Genomic DNA, 20,914 nt, shown 5'->3' on the forward strand with positions numbered 1-20,914 from the left:
CTGAGGATTTAACACATAAGTTCCTACCAAGGCTACACTACTGAGGATTTAACACATAAGTTCCTACCGAGGCAACGCTACTGAGGATTTAACACATAGGTTCCTACTGAGGCTACACTACTGAGGATTTAACACATAAGTTCCTACTGAGGCTACACTACTGAGGATTTAACACATAGGTTCCTACTGAGGCTACACTACTGAGGATTTAACACATAAGTTCCTACCAAGGCTACACTACTGAGGATTTAACACATAAGTTCCTACCGAGGCAACGCTACTGAGGATTTAACACATAGGTTCCTACTGAGGCTACACTACTGAGGATTTAACACATAAGTTCCTACCGTGGCAACACTACTGAGGATTTAACACACAAGTTCCTACCGAGGCAACACTACTGAGGATTTAACACATAAGTTCATATCGAGGCAACACTACTTAGGATTTAACACACAAGTTCCTACCGAGGCAACACTACTGATGATTTAGAGACACATACACCATATATGTAAAAAACAGTCCATCACACTACATTTGTATAGAAGCAAAGGACTAACACATCACAAAATATACATATAGAAGACAAAATATTCTGTAGATTGACACACTAAAAATATTCTGTAGATTAACACACTATACACATACGGAGGACAGCTGTCTTTAGAATTAAATATACTCTCTGTCATTTCTGTAAGATTCTTTTGAAAATTTTCTCTGTTGGTGATAATGTTTTCATTTGGTTCTAACATGGCTGGATTTAACTGCAATACAATACATCATCATACAGACAACTCCACATAATATGAATAAATCTGTTATATGTATTAAAATTCAAACCACAAAACCATTTCCTATGTATAATAATTTCCTTTTATTGGATAGTTCACCAAGAGTGACACACTGAAATTATCTACTGCTTTACTAGTTTGATTTTTATGTTCAAAGTCTTCAAGATAAAAGATTAACTACATAGAATAGAATAGAATAGATTTTTTTTTTATTTTCCTAATCATAGGGCTCATGACAAGCATTGTTGTCTCTTTGACATATTCCCCCATTTCCATTCTCAATTTTATATCAATCAAGTTACAAATACAGACAATACAATATAATTATGATTATTATACACACATAACAGACAATAATTGTTCCAATAATAAAAGGGGGAGAGTCAGTTGATACAGTTTATAAAGAAGGATAACTCCTGGTCAACATAAGACATTCATAACTTAAGAGTTAATACCATTTATATATATATCATTTTTTTTTCCTTATGTCTCACATTCTGTAACTTTTGTCACATGCAAGACAAAAACAACACTTCCTATATGATTGCATAAAAAAGTGCAAACGCTGAAATGTCTTCCCTGCTTTACTGTTAATTTTTTTAATTTATGTTGAAAGTATTTGCAAAGGGTTTTACTACAAATATCACATAAACATTATCAATGATCCATGTGAATGAGGTCAAGGTTAGTTGCACCCTGCCAGCCAGATATATTCATACAATTTTCAATACACCAAATACAGCTGACCTATTAAAATATGTTTAAGAAACAGGCGGAACCACAAAAACTGAACATTGAAAAAACATAATAACAAACAAACTACCCTTAAATTCAGAAATTAATGTGAGGTTTTGATTAATGCGAATAATACGATTGGGTAAGTATCGCAATAATAAGAACTTGCATACTGATATCTGATACAAATATCTGTATGGAGATTTTCATGAAATCCCAATAATCAATCTCACGTTTTTGACTTTTTGTTCATTTTTCAAAAATCTCAATTATAAACGCATGCAATAATTTGTTAATTTACAGTATTTTGGCAGTTATACAGATTAGAAATAAGAACTTGCAAAACACAGCATTTAATCAATAAGATAAAGCTATCTTTTAAAGTTCTTTCAAAAGTGACAAAAAGAATACCTATCAATGTTATTAAACTGAGAGTGATTGCATATACTACTCACAACCAACCCACATTCAAAATATGTGTGGACCTATCATTTATGATTACTGAAGAACAGACCCAAGCCTTATAACTACACCTGACTGCTGGAACATGAAAATGAGGTTAAGGTCTGATGACAATAACATGGTCTAATCCAAAACATAATCTATACAAATTGTATACAATAACATCTTGTTCCTGATAAAACTCAAAATAACTAATTATGTATATGCTCTCAAAACTTCCTTTCAATAAAAAGAGTCATTACAATGAATTACTAAATCTACCCACCTCACACGACAGTTTACTGTCTATAATCTTAAGGATATATTCCTTCACAGCATCACTGACAAACTGAGAAGCAGTCATTTTCATGTACTGGTCCATCAATGTGGTGGCAAGAGACGTAGCCCTAAATAATGTTGATACTTCCTCTGTAATAAACAAATTACAGCTATCAGCAAGGAATGTGCACATAGCTAAATAATGTAGATACTTCCTCTGTAATAAACAAATTACAGATATCATTATGAAATATTTCCCACTGGACATTAATATAAAGAGCTGCGCCATGAGCACATAATACGCCCGTCGCCCTTTTAGTTTTGATAATTTTTCAACAGATTAAGTTCCATAACTCTGCAATGTCATATAAAAAATTTATAAAATAAAAACAAAAGGGAGCTTATTTCAATAGATATAAACAAGTCAATATAGTTTCATGAAAACTGCTCAAAGCGTTTTTGAGTTATTGTCTGAAAACGGGAACCCCCCTCCTCCCCTTTTTATGAATAAAATTTTCTAACTCAGAAACGTAAAATCTAAAATTGATCAAAATCGAAAGGGAGCTTACGTCAATAGATATGAACAATTTACCAAATATTGGGATGGACGGACAGAGGGACAACGGTATACCATAATAAGTCCCATCTTGGACAGGTGTATAAAAACAACAATCCATAATTTTTCTAAAAACCTACCTTCTCTGTTAATTTCAAAATCATTCATTGTTTTCAGTATTACTTTTTCTTGCTTTTCGTGTCTGAATATTTGTAGTAAGGCTTTTGCTAGTGGAATTCTTTCACTGCTACACATGTTGAACAGTTCTAATAAGTTTATCAGATCACCATTTAGTATAAGCTGAAAACAATACATTATATTGAAATGTAACTGCAAAAAACAAGAGTGAATAAAGTAGATAGCTAACATTGAGGTTTGATGTTCAAGTTTCAAAAAAATGTTCCTCTTTAAACTTAAAAACCAGATTTAGTTCAGGGCTTTTATGTAAAAAGCAAGATTTTTTGTCTCACAAATATAGTTGTAAATTTTGCCATTTCAACAATGTTTATGAATACTAGCTTTTAATAGTTTCCATAAAATCTACAAAGAATATAAACACACACAAAAATTTCAATAAAATACTTTCGTTGTATTCAAGCATTTCCATTAACAGTCGTGTTCCATTTATCCTTAATCATGATAGTTTGTATGTTAGACCTTGCACTTGGTTCTGATGAAAACTCCTTCTAATCCAGAGCTTTCATCTTCAGGGATTATAAACAAGTGCTAGTAGTGGGTCTTGATTCTTACCTCCTTTAATGTGGAGTATTTGTCTTCAGGCATGATAATCTCATGTTGGTACCTAGCCCTGATTCTAATGGAGCCCAGATCACCACCTTTTACTATACTATTAGTCGGATGTAAGGGATACCATTTATCAAGGGTCTCTCCTGCCTCAAAGTCTTCATATTTTATCACAATCTGAGCTGTAAAATACAATTAAACACTGAAATAAACATACACATATTACTACTATGTAATAAACATACACATATTACTACTATGTAATAAACATACATATGTTACTACTATGTAGTAAACATACACATATTATTACTATGTAGTAAATATACACATCTTTCATAACATCATCAACATAAACAATTGTAATAAACATAGACAGTTTATCATTATGTCATAAACATACATCTTTAACATTATGTGATAAACATAAGCAATATAAGACTATGTCAAACACAGAGTTTGTCGCCATATAAAAATAAGATGTGGTATGATTGACAATGAGACAACTCTCCACCAGAGACCAAATGATGTAGAAGTTAATGACTATAGGTCACCATATGTCATACATACAATTTCAACACTATGTCAAAATTAATATTTAATACCATGTCATAAAATCACATGTTGAACACTATGTCATTATATAAACATCAACTCTTTTACACTATGTCATACACAAGCAGTTTACCACTATGTCAAAAATATGTGCATTTAATTATCAAATTGTGTAGCTATTTAATATGATATACATTTAAGTTCAAAGCAGCTTTATTCTAAATAAAGCATAATGCTTTAGATAAACTATCTGCATCACCAGAGTCTACAGACAACAAACATCTTTCCTACTTTTAAAGAGTGTCCTTTGTGAGTTCTTCCCGTCTAAGAATTCCAGAAGTTAACAACACATGAAGGAGAATAGTGTATTATTTGTAGTACACTTTTGTGGAGTGTTGCTGTTTCATTGAAACTTAACTTCATATTTTCTCGTATTATGAAAGACATAGAGTAAACTGAAGTATGAGATGTGAAACTGTAGATCTTCCTTTATAGTTGATGAAAAAACAATAGATATGTGGCAAATTTATAACTTTGATCTTACAGGATTTCCACATAAGACAATGACTGGACAATAAAATCATGTGATCATATAACATAGTAATTATATAGTCATTATATATAGAACAACACAAATTAAGGCATACCAATTTCTGTATCTTTTGATCTTCTATTTTGATTATAAACCATAATGCTGAAACCATCTACATCACTTGGTATATCTCTAAAGATAAAGCAAATAAACTGTTAACACAGAGATATGTCTAGCCTATTTAATATTTTGATAATGCAAATGTTGAAAAAAATAGCAATACTTTAACATGTAAGTTATGCAAATATTCAAAGTCAATGAACCATGACTGAAGGTACAGGGCTAAACAATCTCTATGGAAATGAGATGTGCCAATGCTAATACAACTGCATACTAGTACCAAATACAACTGACTTATCATAAGTCGTTCCCTATAAACAAACCTAAACACAAACATTAACTTGTAAACTATGTAAATGTTTCAAAGTCAATGAACCATGATGAGGGCTGGCTATATAATCTCCATGGAAACAAGACTTGCAAATGCTAATAAATTTGCATACCAAATATCATTGACTTAACATTAGCAGGTCATCTTAAACTGATCTAATCACAAACTAATACAAGTAAACTAAGCAAAAGTTTCAGAGTCAATAGACCATGACTGAGGGGGCGGGACCAAATATTCTCCATGGAAATGAGATGTGGTAATGCTTATACAACTGCATACCAATTATCATTGACCTACCACTAACGGTTCCCCTTGAACTGACCTAATCACAAACTAATACATGAAAATGAAGCAAAAGTTTCAAAGTCAATAGACCATGAATAAGGGGGCGGGGCCAAATAAACTCCATTAGAAATGAGATGTGCCAATGCTTATACAACTGCATACCAAATATCATTGACCTACCACTAGTGGTTCCCCATAATCTGACCTAATCACAAACTAATACATGTAAATAAAGCAAAGTTTCAAAGTCAATAGACCTTGACTGAGGGGGCGGGGCCAAATAATCTCCATGGTAATGAGATGTGCCAATGCTAATACAACTGCATACCAAATATCATTGACCTACCACTAGTGGTTCACCATGAACTAGACCTAATCACAAACTAATACATTGTTGAAGCCACTGTTGGCCACGCCGCAGCCAGAAACAGCATATCTATGTCTCGCTTTTTGACTCCGTCAAGGCGAGACAAAAAATGATGCAATGAGTGTAATTGTTCATTTATGATATCCCTGCTCAAGTAGTATTAACTAACAAGGAGTTGATGAGATATAGTTATGAAAACACATAAAACAGTATAGTATGCTTGATACCCAATTTCATAACATCTGATACGTAGATCCTGAGAAAAATGCAACAAACCTTTGGAGCAGGGGTACATTCATTCTTTTTAAATATTTTAAATCCTACAAAATATTGGTAAAGAATGTGAAGAAAAAATGTTTTTAAGTAAAATAGGCATATTTTATACTTTTTGTCAAAACAAAATATTAAATATTTCAAATTCCGACTTATGACCAAAGCAAACATTCAGATATAACTTATAAGACTGGTATCTTTGATGAGTTTTTTTCCTGCCAAACAAAGAATACATGAAATACATTGAATACATTGAATTCAGACAATTACTACTTACTCTAAGACAAATTTTTCCTCCCAGTAACTTTTTAATTCTTCCTTCACAGCTGTCCGACACACTTTAATTGTATTATTTAAATTCACTATACAATAAGGGTGTGGCAAGGTTTTGGATGGTAACTGAGGGGCATCACCAATTTCTACTGTCAGTGTACGTAACTCCTTCAATCTTCTAGCCATGGTCTGTGACTTTATAGGTTGAGTGTTAACACAGTATGGTTTAAGGACTTTTAACCATCGCTGAAATGTCATACCATATAATTTTAATTTACAAATGAGAAGTTAGCACTACTAATACATGCCCTTAAAACACATTACTGTGGATTCATTAATATTGGTTGGATACCAATTTTCGGGGATTTCGTGGGTACAGGGGAACAATGAATTTAAATGTTAAACGATTTACAAATTTTATAAAGGAATGTATGCAGACTTTGCCAAAACAACGAAATTAAATATCCACGAAAATGCAAATTTTCCTCAATCCACGAAAATTGGTACCCACGAAAATAAATGAATTCACAGTATTGACAAGAAGCAGGGCTTCTAATTTTCCCAAAAAGGCATTTTCCCTGACATATTTACACTATGAAAACATTCCCTGTTCATTTAATGCATTGTATAAGGCCATGAAACACCAATAATGAACACAGCGAAGATTTAACTGCCCAATCTCAAATCTAACAAGAAATGATTGTAACAGGATGCTGTTACGAAGTCTCCCAAACGAAGCTCCCATAATTCGTAATTCCCAGGGTCGCTTGACACTGGGCAACGTCCAGTGAAAATTGGTTTGGTCCAGTAAAGTTATATGCATTAGTGATGCCTGGGGACTAACCTTGTATATCATTCAAATCATCTTGGCATGACAAACCAGAATATATATGGTTTAGGGGTGGGGATCTCGACCATTTACAAGATACTAGAACATTGGGGGTGGGGAGGAACCCCTGGGGACTGGCCCTATACGTCATTCAAATGTTCATTACATGACGAACAGGAATATATATGGTTTAGGGGTGGGGATCTCAACCATTTACAAGATATTAGAACATTGGGGGTGGGGGGAACCCCTGGGGACTGACGTATACGTCATTCAAATGTTGGAGACATGACAAATAGGAATATATATGGTTTAGGGGTGGGGATCTCAACCATTTACAAGATATTAGAACTTTCTCAAATGGCAGGGGGTCGGGATGACCCCTGGGGACTAACCCTGTTTATCATTCAAACCATCTTCGCATGACAAACCAGAATATATATGGTTTAAGGGTGGGGATCTTGACCACTTAGAAGATATTAGAACTTTCTTAAATGGTAGGGGGTGGGGGGTGACCCCTGGGGACTAACCCTGTATTTCATTTGATGTGCTTTATCATGGCAAACCAGAATATATATGGTTTAGGGGTGGGGAATTCGACCATTTACAAGATATTAGAACTTTCTCAAATGGCAGGGGGTCGGGATGACCCCTGGGGACTAACCCTGTATATCATTCAAACCATCTTAGCATGACAAACCAGAATATATATGGTTTGGGGTGGGGATCTTGACCACTTACAAGATATTAGAACTTTCTTAAATGGCAGGGGGTGGGGGTGACCCCTGGGGACTAACCCTGTATTTCATTTGATGTGCTTTATCATGACAAACCAGAATATATATGGTTTAGGGGTGGGGATCTCGACCATTTACAAGATATTAGAACTTTCTCAAATGGCAGGGGGTCGGGATGACCCCTGGGGACTAATCCTGTATATCATTCAAACCATCTTAGCATAACAAACCAAAATATATATGGTTTAGGGGTGGGGATCTTGACCACTTACAAGGTATTAGAACTTTCTTAAATGGCAGGGGGTGGGGGTGACCCCTGGGGACTAACCCTGTATTTCATTTAATTGGCTTTATCATTTAGAACATTTTCAATTAAAAAGATTGTGTCTATCACAAACAGTTTTCAATTTATAATCATTTGAAAATTTAAAAAAATAAAATCCCATAGGGTTCTATAGTAAAACCCTCTTTTCTTTTTGCCCCTCAAAGTACCCCTTTATAAACCCCATTGCACAAACAAAACCCTGATTGCACCACTAGACATGTTAGTCTAACATATTGTGAAACCCTAAGTTAATCTGACAAGCGGTTTTGGAGAACGGGTGCGGACAAGTTCAAATTTAAAAGCGGCGGAAGAAGAAGAAGAATAAGAACTGAGCAAAAACAATAAGTCTTCCCAAACTTCGTTTGGAAGACTTAATAAACTGCTTCGCTTAGCACAGCTGGATACGCCCGCAGTGGTCCAACCCTGAACAGTTGGGGCAAAAATGGACACAATATTCAAGCTTGATACAGGTCTGAATTTGGATTGTAATTAAATATTTGACATATTATAGGTTTCTGAATAAATGTAGTCAAAGAACTTGAAATTGGTTATATGAATTGAATTTATATTCAATTAAAGATTTCTTGCTGTTGTGCAATACACTGTGCTGTTGGGCAATACTTAGTAAATCAGTTGTCAAACTATAAACAAATAAAGTTCAATTTCTTCTCAATGTCATATTTGAAATTTATGAAAATCAATAGGGAGATTACATCAATAGCTATAAATAATTCACCAAAGTTTCATGCGAACTGCTTAAAGCATTTTTGAGTTATTGTCCAAAAACTGGAAAATCCCCCTTTTTTTAAGGAATAAAACCCCATAACTCAGAAATGTAAAATCTAAAATTTATAAAATTCTAAAGGGAGCTTACATCAACAAATATAAACAATTCACCAAAGTTTCATGAGAACTGCTGAAAGCATTTTTTAGTTATTGTCGGAAAACTGGAAAATCCCCCTTTTTTATGAATAAAACCCTGTAACTCATAAACGTAAAATCTAAAATTTATAAAAATCGAAAGGGAGCTCATGTCAATAGATATAAACAATTCACCAAATTTCTTGCAAGTTGGTGAAAGCATTCTTGAGTTATTGTTAGAAAACTGGAAAATCCCCCCTTTTTTAATGAATAAAACCCGAAAACTCAGAAACGGTACGTCTGAAATTTATAAAAAAACAAAAGGGAGCTCACGTCAATAGATATAAACAATTCACCAAAGTTTCATGTATATTATTTAAAGCGTTTTTGAGTTAATGTCTAACATAACCGATACAAAAATAACTTGATATACAGTATATAGAATGCTTTTCCACAGAACTAAACATACCTGTGCATCATCACCATTCTCAGCACACAGATAATATAACTGGAAATGGTTGTATGGGTTGGCATTGGTGATTAACTGGAAACAGTTTGGTCTGAAATTAAATAATAATTGTTGTATAGGTGAGGACATTTAAACATCATATTATGTGTGGTTCATGAAACAGTTTTATACATCCTGAAGATGAAGTCTGACAAAGGAATGTAAAGATTACATCTTTTTCCTCTGCACTAGTATTTGTTATATTATTCCTGTTACTTGTATCGTAAAGATACCATTTAAGGGGAACTGAATGTTTAGACTACAATAAAACTTAAACAACTGAAGACTAATTTTGAATAAAAGGGTAACTTTTCCCAAGGCTCCTGCTACATGGTGTAAACACAAATCATGTATAAAATTGTATTAACTTATAATTGATATTCCTTTAATTGTATAATTTTCTTCTGACATTTTGGTACTTAAGAGGAGTTTCACTATATTCCTTAATTACATATCTTATACATGTCATACCTGCCAAAGAAGCTGTCATGGACTGGATATAGTGAGCTGAAATTTAAGTCTATCAACCCTTTAGGTCGAGATCTCTGGAAAACGAAAAAAAAAAAAACATCATTATGTGGTTGTATTGTCTACTTAAAGCAGATATTAATGAGATCACTTTTTTGTACATTTTTCCATAAAATTTTTCATTGTTTGAACAGACAAATTGAAAATCTAATTTCAAATTATAAACTCAATTTCAAATTTTGTAGATGACCTTGCCTAAAGTATATTGCATACTGTAAACCAACAAATTTTGTAGATGACCTTGCCTAAAGTATAATGCATACTGTAAACCAGCAAATTTTGTAGATGACCTTGCCTGAAGTATAACGCATACTGTAAACCAACAAATTTTGTAGATGACATTGCATGAAGTATAATGCATACTGTAAACCAACAAATTTTGTAGATAACCTTGCCTAAAGTATAATGCATACTGTAAACCTACAAATTTTGTAGATGACCTTCCCTTAAGTATAATGCATACTGTAAACCTACAAATTTTGTAGATGACCTTCCCTTAAGTATAATGCATACTGTAAACAAACACATTTTGTAGATGACCTTGCCTGAAGTAAAATGCATACTGTAAACCAACAAATTTTGTAGATGACCTTGCCTAAAGTATAATGCATACTGTAAACCAACAAATTTTGTAGATAACCTTGCCTAAAGTATAATGCATACTGTAAACCAACAAATTTTGTAGATGACCTTGCCTGAAGTATAATGCATACTGTAAACCTACAAATTTTGTAGATGACCTTGTCTAAAGTATAATGCATACTATAAACCAGAAAATATTGTAGATGACCTTGCATGAAGTATAATGCATACTGTAAACCAACACATTTTGTAGATGACCTTACCTAAAGTATATTGCATACTGTAAACCAACAAATTTTGTAGATGACCTTGCATGAAGTATAATGCATACTGTAAACCAACACATTTTGTAGATGACCTTACCTAAAGTATATTGCATACTGTAAACCTACAAATTTTGTAGATGACCTTGCCTTAAGTATCATGCATACTGTAAACCAACACATTTTGTAGATGACCTTGGCTTAAGTATATTGCATACTGTAAATCAACACATTTTGTAGATGACCTTGCCTAAAGTATATTGCATACTGTAAACCAACAAATTTTGTAGATGACCTTTCTTAAAGTATATTGCATACTTTAAACCAGCAAATTTTGTAGATGACCTTGCATGAAGTATATTGCATACTGTAAACCAACACATTTTGTAGATGACCTTGCCTAAAGTATAATGCATACTGTAAACCAAAAAATTTTGTAGATGACCTTGCCTAAATTATAATGCATACTGTAAACCAACACATTTTGTAGATGAAATTGAAGCAAAGGTGAAACTTTGTCCTACTATTACATGAATACACTAACAAATTTAAAACAATCTTGAAACTAAATTGTTGCATATCAACAGGAAAGGGCTAAATGAGATCAAAAATTGTCTGTGAAAATAGGATGGTTTACAGTATATTATATAATTTATCAACATTTATGACAAAGTCCTACTTGTTGAACTATAATATCCTGTTTGTTCAATTTCAATGTACAAATACCTAAGAGTGGACTTTGACCTGATAAAATGTGTTGATTTTAGCGATTCAGTTTAGTGCATTTGTTATTTCCTATCTATGCATAAATTATATTATACATCAAACCTTTTCATTTTCTAGATAGCACAGTTGTTTTTCACTCCCAATTAACACAAAAAACATATTCTTCCACTTCTTCTTCTGTGTACCTGTAAATTATATAATGTGGATTCATTTATTTTCGTGGGTTCCAATTTTCGTGGATTGTGGAAAACTAGCATTTTCGTGGATATTTGATTTCGTTGTTTTGGCAAAGTCTGCATACATTCCTTTAGAAAACTTGTAATTCGTTGAACATTTAAATTCGTGGTTCCACTGTACCCACGAAATCCACGAAAATTGGTATCCAACGAATATTAATGAATCCACAGTAATGTATTTTTCTTGCTGAACAGAGTAAAAGCACATATACAACATGAACAGATTTTTGGTTTTACTTCAATCATTTTTAAGTATTTTGTCAATGAAATCAAGAAATCATAATATATTCAAAAGATGATTTAACTGATTGATCAATAGTTTAATGAAAATATTAACAGATTGGGAAAACTTAAAATTCGGAAAAATTGTTACTGAATCTGACATCTTTAAAGTTAATATAAATATTCTGATTGAAATAGTATTAACTTAGAAAAAAATAATGTATATATGACATTTTAGAGATTCCTGAACTTTATAAGGGTATTGGGTTTTTTGTTTGAAAAAAAAAGTATGAATTAAGGAACATAAAACTAAAATGTAATAACTGTTGGAAGCAGTTTCTGTTTTTTTGCATGATGCAGGATCAGGATTGAAGGTTGTTTACATAATAAGCAACCATATGTGAAATATAGCAGGTATGTTTATATGGACCTATACTCAATAAATAAGTCAAGGAATTTAAAAACAATAATTTTTTAACTGATATAAATTTTAATCCTGAAAAGTTTTCATTTAAAATAAATAAGGAATGTGTCCATGGGACACAGATGATGCCCCCCACTTGCATATAATGTTATAAAGGGATATAACTCAAGAACTGTAAAAGTGACACTACCCAAATTTGTACTTGATCTGAGTTTTGTGGTAATAAGCATTGTGTATACGTTTCATAACATTTGGTTGAGGCAAACTAAAGTAAGAGAACGGAAACGAAAAATTCAGCAATTTTTCCATTTGTAGAGGGCACAACTCGAGAACAGCAAAAGTGATGCCACCAAAATTCGAACTTGATCTGTGTTTTGTGGTAATAAGCATTGTGTATACGTTTCATAACATTTGGTTGAGGCAAACTAAAGTAGGAGAATGGAAACGAAAAATTCAGTAATTTTTCCATTTGTAGAGGGGCATAACTCTAGAACGGCAAAAGAGACGCCACCAAAATTCAAACTTGATCTGTGTTTCGTCTTATAAGCATTGTGTATAAGTTTCATAATATTTGGTTGAGGCAATCTGAAGTTAAAGAATGGAAACAAATTTTTCCATTTATAAAAGGGCATAACTCTAGAACGGTAAAAGTGACGCCACCAAATTTCAAAATTGATCTGTGTTTGTGGTAATAAGCATTGTGTATAAGTTTCATAACATTTGATTGAGGCAAACTAAAGTAAGAGAATAGAAACCAATTTTGGGACGTACGTAGGGACGGACATACATAGGGACGTACAGACGGACAAGGGTAAAACTTAATGCCCCTCTGCTATGGCAGGGGCATAAAAATATCTGTGTAAGATAACTCCAAATCAGGTCAATAGTCAGGTGGATCTCTCTCGTCCTTTTTTTCCTATTTTAATAATTTTGACAAGAAAATGTCTATGTCTCCTTTTTGGCAACAAAATGTGGCAGCCTTAACAAAAATGGACATTGACTCATTCTATTCTATCTAACAAACTGCATGTAAAATTGACTTTACCTTTCCTTATATGTAGGAATCCTTTGAAATCAAACTTGTTGGTTCTTCCAATGAAGGTACCCTGCGAAGTATTTCTAATAGATTCATACAAGTCATCTGCAGAACCATCAAGCTGGGACTTCTTCATCTGACCTGTCACCTGTACAATGAAACAACAATTTGAAAATAAAACGAAGAACTTTATCCTTGTCAATCTGCCATATTTTTTTAGATTTAGAGCTTGATGTATTATACACTATTTTCTATAGCGGAAAACCAAATGTATTTTGATTATTTGCCCTGTTGCGTTGCTGTCTCCTTGATGTACACCTCACAAGTATGTTTTGTTCTTCAAAATATAATTATTTTTTTTTTACTTTTGCCTTGTTCACTCAACAAAAATGCTATTGAGAAAGTTGAATCTTTTAAATAATTACATAAATAACTTCCATTTTCAACATATACATAATAATATGGCATATAATAATCAATGTTACAAACATTCGACTTTTTAGTTTGTAGTCCATAGTTAAATTGTAATACTTTCTTACCCGTACTACTGGCATAAGAATCTTCAAGTTTGTAGTCCAAGTAGAAATGGAATTGTTTCTTACCCTAACTACTCGTATAAGAATTTTCAAGTTTGTAGTCGAAGTAGAAATGGAATTGTTTCTTACCCTAACTACTCGTATAAGAATTTTCAAGTTTGTAGTCCAAGTAGAAATGGAATTGTTTCTTACCCTAACTACTCGTATAAGAATTTTCAAGTTTGTAGTCCAAGTAGAAATGGAATTGTTTCTTACCCTAACTACTCGTATAAGAATTTTCAAGTTTGTAGTCGAAGTAGAAATGGAATTGTTTCTTACCCTAACTACTGGTGTGACTAGTGTAAAACCCTCCACGATTTCTTCTTTCTTGTATCGTTCTATAATACCATCCAAACTATTAAATAAATAGAAACACTCTTAATACCTGTCCAAGAGTGAGTTACTACAAATTTACATTGTATAGCAATTTTGTAGTGTTTAGTATTTTCTCTTATTGCAGTATTTTGTTGCATAAATTTTAAAATATTGTAAGAATTGGGCTGCATGTAAATCATGGTTTTGTAAGCTACAAACTAATTCTAAACCTATCAAATTTTTGTTTACATATTTCATAATTTTTTTCTATAGAATGCACATTGTACAGCTAAATTCCTAGACATTTCCCCATGATGTGCATATCTACAGAACTAAACAAATACTGTAAACCAAGTTATTTTCGTGGATACTTTATTTCGCGTTTTACCGTTATTAGTCCACTTCGCGGCTATTTAATTTTGCAATTTCTAATTTACTTGATGTTGTTTATTAAGGAAAGATCCAAGTTTTACATATTCGCGTTATTTTTCTATTTGCGAAAGTCGCGAAAATAAATCGCTCGCGAAAATAAGTTGTTTTACAGTAGTTGTTTCTTCTTATTTTTCTCATTAAGCATTACCATATTAAAACTGTATGTTTAAAATTTAAAAGCTGTTAAGAAACACGTGTATTTTTGACAGAACAGTCAGACTATAACATTTACTGATACTTTTTAATAATACAAACAAAATCCACATAATAAAATATCTAATAACAAATAAGAAACTGAAAGTCCTATTCATTTTCATGTATAATGATAATAAACAAGTACATGTGTTTCCAGTGTATGCTAATTTAACACTAAAACCTAACCATAACCTAATAAAATGCTCCGCAGGGCGCAGCTTGATACGACCGCAGAGGTCGAACCCTGAACAGTTGGGGGAAGTATGGACACAACATTCAAGCTTGATACAGCTTTGGATTTGGATTGTGATTAAATATTTGACACAGCATAGGTTTCTAACACAGATTGAATGTAATCTAAGAACTTAAAATTTTAAATTGGACATTCACCTATTATGGTCCAATATCCAAAATCTAAATACATGGTTAGATTCAGTATATCAAAGAACCCCAAGAATTCAATTTTTGATGAAATCATACAAAGTTTAATTTTGGACCCTTTTGACCTCAATGTGGACAAAGTTGATAACGGGGCCCAAAAATCAAAAATCTAAATACATGGTTAGATTCAGCATATCAAAGAACCCCATATATTCAATTTTTGTTGAAATCAAACAAAGTTTAATTTTGGACCCTGATTTGGACCAACTTGAAAACTGGGCCCATAATCAAAAATCTAAATACATGTTTAGATTCAGCATATCAAAGAACCCTAAGAATTCAATTTTTGTTAAAATCAAACTAAGTTTAATTTTGGACCCTTTGGACCTTAATGTAGACCAATTTGAAAACGGAACCAAAAATTAAGAATCTAAATACATGGTTAGATTCGGCATATCAAAGAACCCCAATAATTCAATTTTTGATGAAATCAAACAAAGTTTAATTTTGGACCCTTTTGACCTCAATGTGGACAAAGTTGATAACGGGGCCCAAAAATCAAAAATCTAAATACATGGTTAGATTCAGCATATCAAAGAACCCCATATATTCAATTTTTGTTGAAATCAAACAAAGTTTAATTTTGGACCCCGATTTGGACCAACTTGAAAACTGGGCCCATATTCAAAAATCTATATACATGTTTAGATTCAGCATATCAAAGAACCCTAAGAATTCAATTTTTGTTAAAATCAAACTAAGTTTAATTTTGGACCCTTTGGACCTTAATGTAGACCAATTTGAAAACGGAACCAAAAATTAAGAATCTAAATACACAGTTAGATTCGGCATATCAAAGAACCCCATATATTCAATTTTTGATGAAATCAAACAAAGTTTAATTTTGGACCCTTTGGACCTCAATGTGGACCAATTTAAAAACGGGGCCCAAAATCCAAAAACTAAATACACGGTTAGATTCAGCATATTAAAGAACCCCATGAAATCAAGAATAAAACCCCATTGAAATTGGTCAAGAAATAAGCAATTTATAGGAAGTATCTTCTTTTGCACAATCCTGTGCTATTAAATATTTCTTGCTATTGCGCAATACTGTACAATTGACAATTTCTTGCTATTGCGCAATATTGTGCTATTGGATATTTCTTGCTATTGCGCAATACTGTGCAATTGAAGATTTCTTGCTATTGCGCAATACTGTGCAATTGAAGATTTCTTGCTATTGTGCAATACTGTGCAATTGAAAATTTCTTGCTATTGCACAATACTTATTATATAATAATTTACACATCCTGTTTGGTGTGTATCTCCTACCATATCATTATTATTTGATTTTAAATATAAATCAGAAATAACCAACTTAAAATGGAAAATTTTAAAAGAAACAAAAAAGGAAAAAAAGAAAAAAAATGAAAAAAAAATAAATCCCCCCCCAAAATTTTTTGAACCCCCATTATGATTCATCACCCCCTAACTCAATCCCAGCCTTCCCTTTGTGGTATGGTACCTTGCAGTACAATTTCAGAGAGATCCATACACTTGAACACAAGTTATTGTCTGGAAACTAGAAAACTAGAGGCTCTAAAGAGCCTGTGTCGCTCACCTTGGTCTATGTGAATATCAAACAAAGGACGCAGATGGATTCATGACAAAATTGTGTTTTGGTGATGGTGATGTGTTTGTACATCTTAATTTACTGAACATTTTTCCTGCTTACAATTATCTCTATCTATAATTAACTTGGCCCAGTAGTTTCAGAGGAGAAGATTTTTGTAAAAGATTACTAAGATTTACGAAAAAATGGTTAAAATTGACTATAAAGGGCAATAACTCCTAAAGGGGTCAACTGACAATTTCGGTCAAGTTGACTTATTTGTAGATCTTACTTTGCCGACATTTATCGTTTTTTTACAGTTTATCTCTATCTATAATAATATTCAAGATAATAACCAAAAACAGCAAAATTACCTTAAAATTACCAATTCAGGGGCAGCAACCCAACAACGGGTTGTCCGATTCATCTGAAAATTTCAGGGCAGATAGATCTTGACCTGATAAACAATTTTACTTCATGTCAGATTTGCTTTAAATGCTTTGGTTTTTGAGTTAAAAGCCAAAAACTGAATTTTACCCCTATGTTTTATTTTTAGCCGTGGCGGCCATCTTGGTTGGTTGACCAGGTCACGCCACACATTTTTAAAACTAAATAACCAAATAATGATTGTGGCCAAGTTTGGTTTAATTTGGCCCAGTTGTTTCAGAGGAGAAGATTTTTGTAAAAGATTACTAAGATTTACGAACTAGAGGCTCTAAAGAGCCTGTGTCGCTCACCTTGGTCTATGTGAATATTAAACAAAGGACGCAGATGGATTCATGACAAAATTGTGTTTTAGTGATGTGATGTGTTTGTACATCTTAATTTACTGAACATTTTTCCTGCTTACAATTATCTCTATCTATAATTAACTTGGCCCAGTAGTTTCAGAGGAGAAGATTTTTGTAAAAGATTACTAAGATTTAAGAAAAAATGGTTAAAAATTGACTATAAAGGGCAATAACTCCTAAAGGGGTCAACTGACAATTTCGGTCATGTTGACTTATTTGTAGATCTTACTTTGCCGACATTTATTGTTTTTTACAGTTTATCTCTATCTATAATAATATTCAAGATAATAACCAAAAACAGCAAAATTACCTTAAAATTACCAATTCAGGGGCAGCAACCCAACAACGGGTTGTCCGATTCATCTGAAAATTTCAGGGCAGATAGATCTTGACCTGATAAACAATTTTACTTCTGTCAGATTTGCTTTAAGTGCTTTGGTTTTTGAGTTAAAAGCCAAAAACTGAATTTTACCCCTATGTTCTATTTTTAGCCGTGGCGGCCATCTTGGTTGGTTGACCAGGTCACGCCACACATTTTTAAAACTAGATAACCAAATGATGATTGTGGCCAAGTTTGGTTTAATTTGGCCACGTAGTTTCAGAGGAGAAGATTTTTGTAAAAGATTACTAAGATTTTTTGAAAAATTGTTAAAAATTGACTATAAAGGGCAATAACTCCTAAAGGGGTCAACTGACCATTTCAGTCATGTTGACTTATTTGTTAATCTTACTTTGCTGAACATTATTGCTGTTTACAGTTTATCTCTATCTATAATAATATTCAAGATAATAACCAAAAACAGCAAAATTTCCTTAAAATTACCAATTCAGGGGCAGCAACCCAACAACAGGTTGTTCGATTCATCTGAAAATTTCAGGGCAGATAGATCTTGACCTGATGAACAATTTTACTTCATGTCAGATTTGCTCTAAATGCTTTGGTTTTTGAGTTATAAGCCAAAACTGCATTTTACCCCTATGTTTTATTTTTAGCTGTGGCGGCCATCTTGGTTGGTTGGCCGGATCACGCCACACATTTTTTAAACTAGATACCCCAATGATGATTGTGGCCAAGTTTGGTTTAATTTGGCCCAGTTGTTTCAGAGGAGAAGATTTTTGTAAAAGATTACTAAGATTTACGAAAAATGGTTAAAAATTGACTATAAAGGGCAATAACTCCTAAAGGGGCCAACTGACCATTTCGGTTATATTGACTTATTTGTAAATCTTACTTTGCTGAACATTATTGCTGTTTACAGTTTATCTCTATCTATAATAATATTCAAGATAATAACCAAAAACAGCAAAATTTCCTTAAAATTACCAATTCAGGGGCAGCAACCCAATAACGGGTTGTCCGATTCATCTGAAAATTTCAGGGCAGATAGATCTTGACCTGATGAACAATTTTACCCCATGTCAGATTTGCTCTAAATGCTTTGGTTTTTGAGTTATAAGCCAAAAACTGCATTTTACCCCTATGTTTTATTTTTAGCTGTGGCGGCCATCTTGGTTGGTTGGCCGGGTCACGCCACACATTTTTTAAACTAGATACCCCAATGATGATTGTGGCCAAGTTTGGTTAAATTTGGCCCAGTAGTTTCAGAGGAGAAGATTTTTGTAAAAGTTTACGGACGACGGACGACGGACTCAAAGTGATGAGAAAAGCTCACTTGACCTTTCAGGTCAGGTGAGCTAAAAATGGTTAAAAATTGACTATAAAGGGCAATTACTCCTAAAGGGGTCAACTGACCATTTCGGTTATATTGACTTATTTGTAAATCTTACTTTGCTGAACATTATTGCTGTTTACAGTTTATCTCTATCTATAATAATATTCAAGATAATAACCAAAAACAGCAAAATTTCCTTAAAATTACCAATTCAGGGGCAGCAACCCAATAACGGGTTGTCCGATTCATCTGAAAATTTCAGGGCAGATAGATCTTGACCTGATGAACAATTTTACCCCCATGTCAGATTTGCTTTAAATGCTTTGGTTTTTGAGTTAAAAGCCAAAAACTGAATTTTACCCCTATGTTCTATTTTTAGCCTAGGCGGCCATCTTGGTTGGTTGACCAGGTCACGCCACACATTTTTAAAACTAAATAACCAAATGATGATTGTTGCCAAGTTTGGTTTAATTTGGCCACGTAGTTTCAGAGGAGAAGATTTTTGTAAAAGATTACTAAGATTTACGAAAAATTGTTAAAAATTGACTATAAAGGGCAATAACTCCTAAAGGGGTCAACTGACCATTTCAGTCATGTTGACTTATTTGTTAATCTTACTTTGCTGAACATTATTGCTGTTTACAGTTTATCTCTATCTATAATAATATTCAAGATAATAACCAAAAACAGCAAAATTTCCTTAAAATTACCAATTCAGGGGCAGCAACCCAACAACAGGTTGTTCGATTCATCTGAAAATTTCAGGGCAGATAGATCTTGACCTGATAAACAATTTTACTTCATGTCAGATTTGCTCTAAATGCTTTGGTTTTTGAGTTATAAGCCAAAAACTGCATTTTACCCCTATGTTTTATTTTTAGCTGTGGCGGCCATCTTGGTTGGTTGGCCGGGTCACGCCACACATTTTTTAAACTAGATACCCCAATGATGATTGTGGCCAAGTTTGGTTTAATTTGGCCCAGTTGTTTCAGAGGAGAAGATTTTTGTAAAAGATTACTAAGATTTACGAAAAATGGTTAAAAATTGACTATAAAGGGCAATTTCTCCTAAAGGGGTCAACTGACCATTTCGGTTATATTGACTTATTTGTAAATCTTACTTTGCTGAACATTATTGCTGTTTACAGTTTATCTCTATCTATAATAATATTCAAGATAATAACCAAAAACAGCAAAATTTCCTTAAAATTACCAATTCAGGGGCAGCAACCCAATAACGGGTTGTCCGATTCATCTGAAAATTTCAGGGCAGATAGATCTTGACCTGATGAACAATTTTACCCCATGTCAGATTTGCTCTTAATGCTTTGGTTTTTGAGTTATTAGCTAAAAACTGCATTTTACCCCTATGTTCTATT

The 20,914-nt window shown here is 33.0% G+C and overlaps 1 protein-coding gene across 2 annotated transcripts in view; it reads right to left on the bottom strand.

Annotated features, from left to right (window-relative positions):
* The window catches only part of LOC127733836 (ras GTPase-activating protein 1-like), a 50,948-nt gene that overhangs the window by 12,497 nt on the left and 17,537 nt on the right, over positions 1–20,914 (bottom strand). For both annotated transcript variants that reach the window (XR_007997177.1, XM_052243233.1), the window contains exons 8-18: positions 14,414–14,489; positions 13,569–13,707; positions 11,744–11,826; positions 10,014–10,087; positions 9,504–9,594; positions 6,287–6,528; positions 4,749–4,825; positions 3,553–3,728; positions 2,943–3,102; positions 2,254–2,396; positions 649–764 (exon numbers count right to left, since the gene is read on the bottom strand). Coding sequence is in view for 1 of the 2 variants with exons in the window: in XM_052243233.1 (XP_052099193.1) it covers positions 649–764; positions 2,254–2,396; positions 2,943–3,102; positions 3,553–3,728; positions 4,749–4,825; positions 6,287–6,528; positions 9,504–9,594; positions 10,014–10,087; positions 11,744–11,826; positions 13,569–13,707; positions 14,414–14,489 (1,377 nt within the window). In the remaining variant the exon portion in view is untranslated. The remainder of the gene's footprint in view (positions 1–648; positions 765–2,253; positions 2,397–2,942; positions 3,103–3,552; positions 3,729–4,748; positions 4,826–6,286; positions 6,529–9,503; positions 9,595–10,013; positions 10,088–11,743; positions 11,827–13,568; positions 13,708–14,413; positions 14,490–20,914) is intronic.

This window comes from Mytilus californianus, unplaced genomic scaffold, assembly GCF_021869535.1.
Source record: "Mytilus californianus isolate M0D057914Y unplaced genomic scaffold, xbMytCali1.0.p SCAF_3, whole genome shotgun sequence".
In the NCBI taxonomy this organism is placed as follows: domain Eukaryota; kingdom Metazoa; phylum Mollusca; class Bivalvia; order Mytilida; family Mytilidae; genus Mytilus; species Mytilus californianus.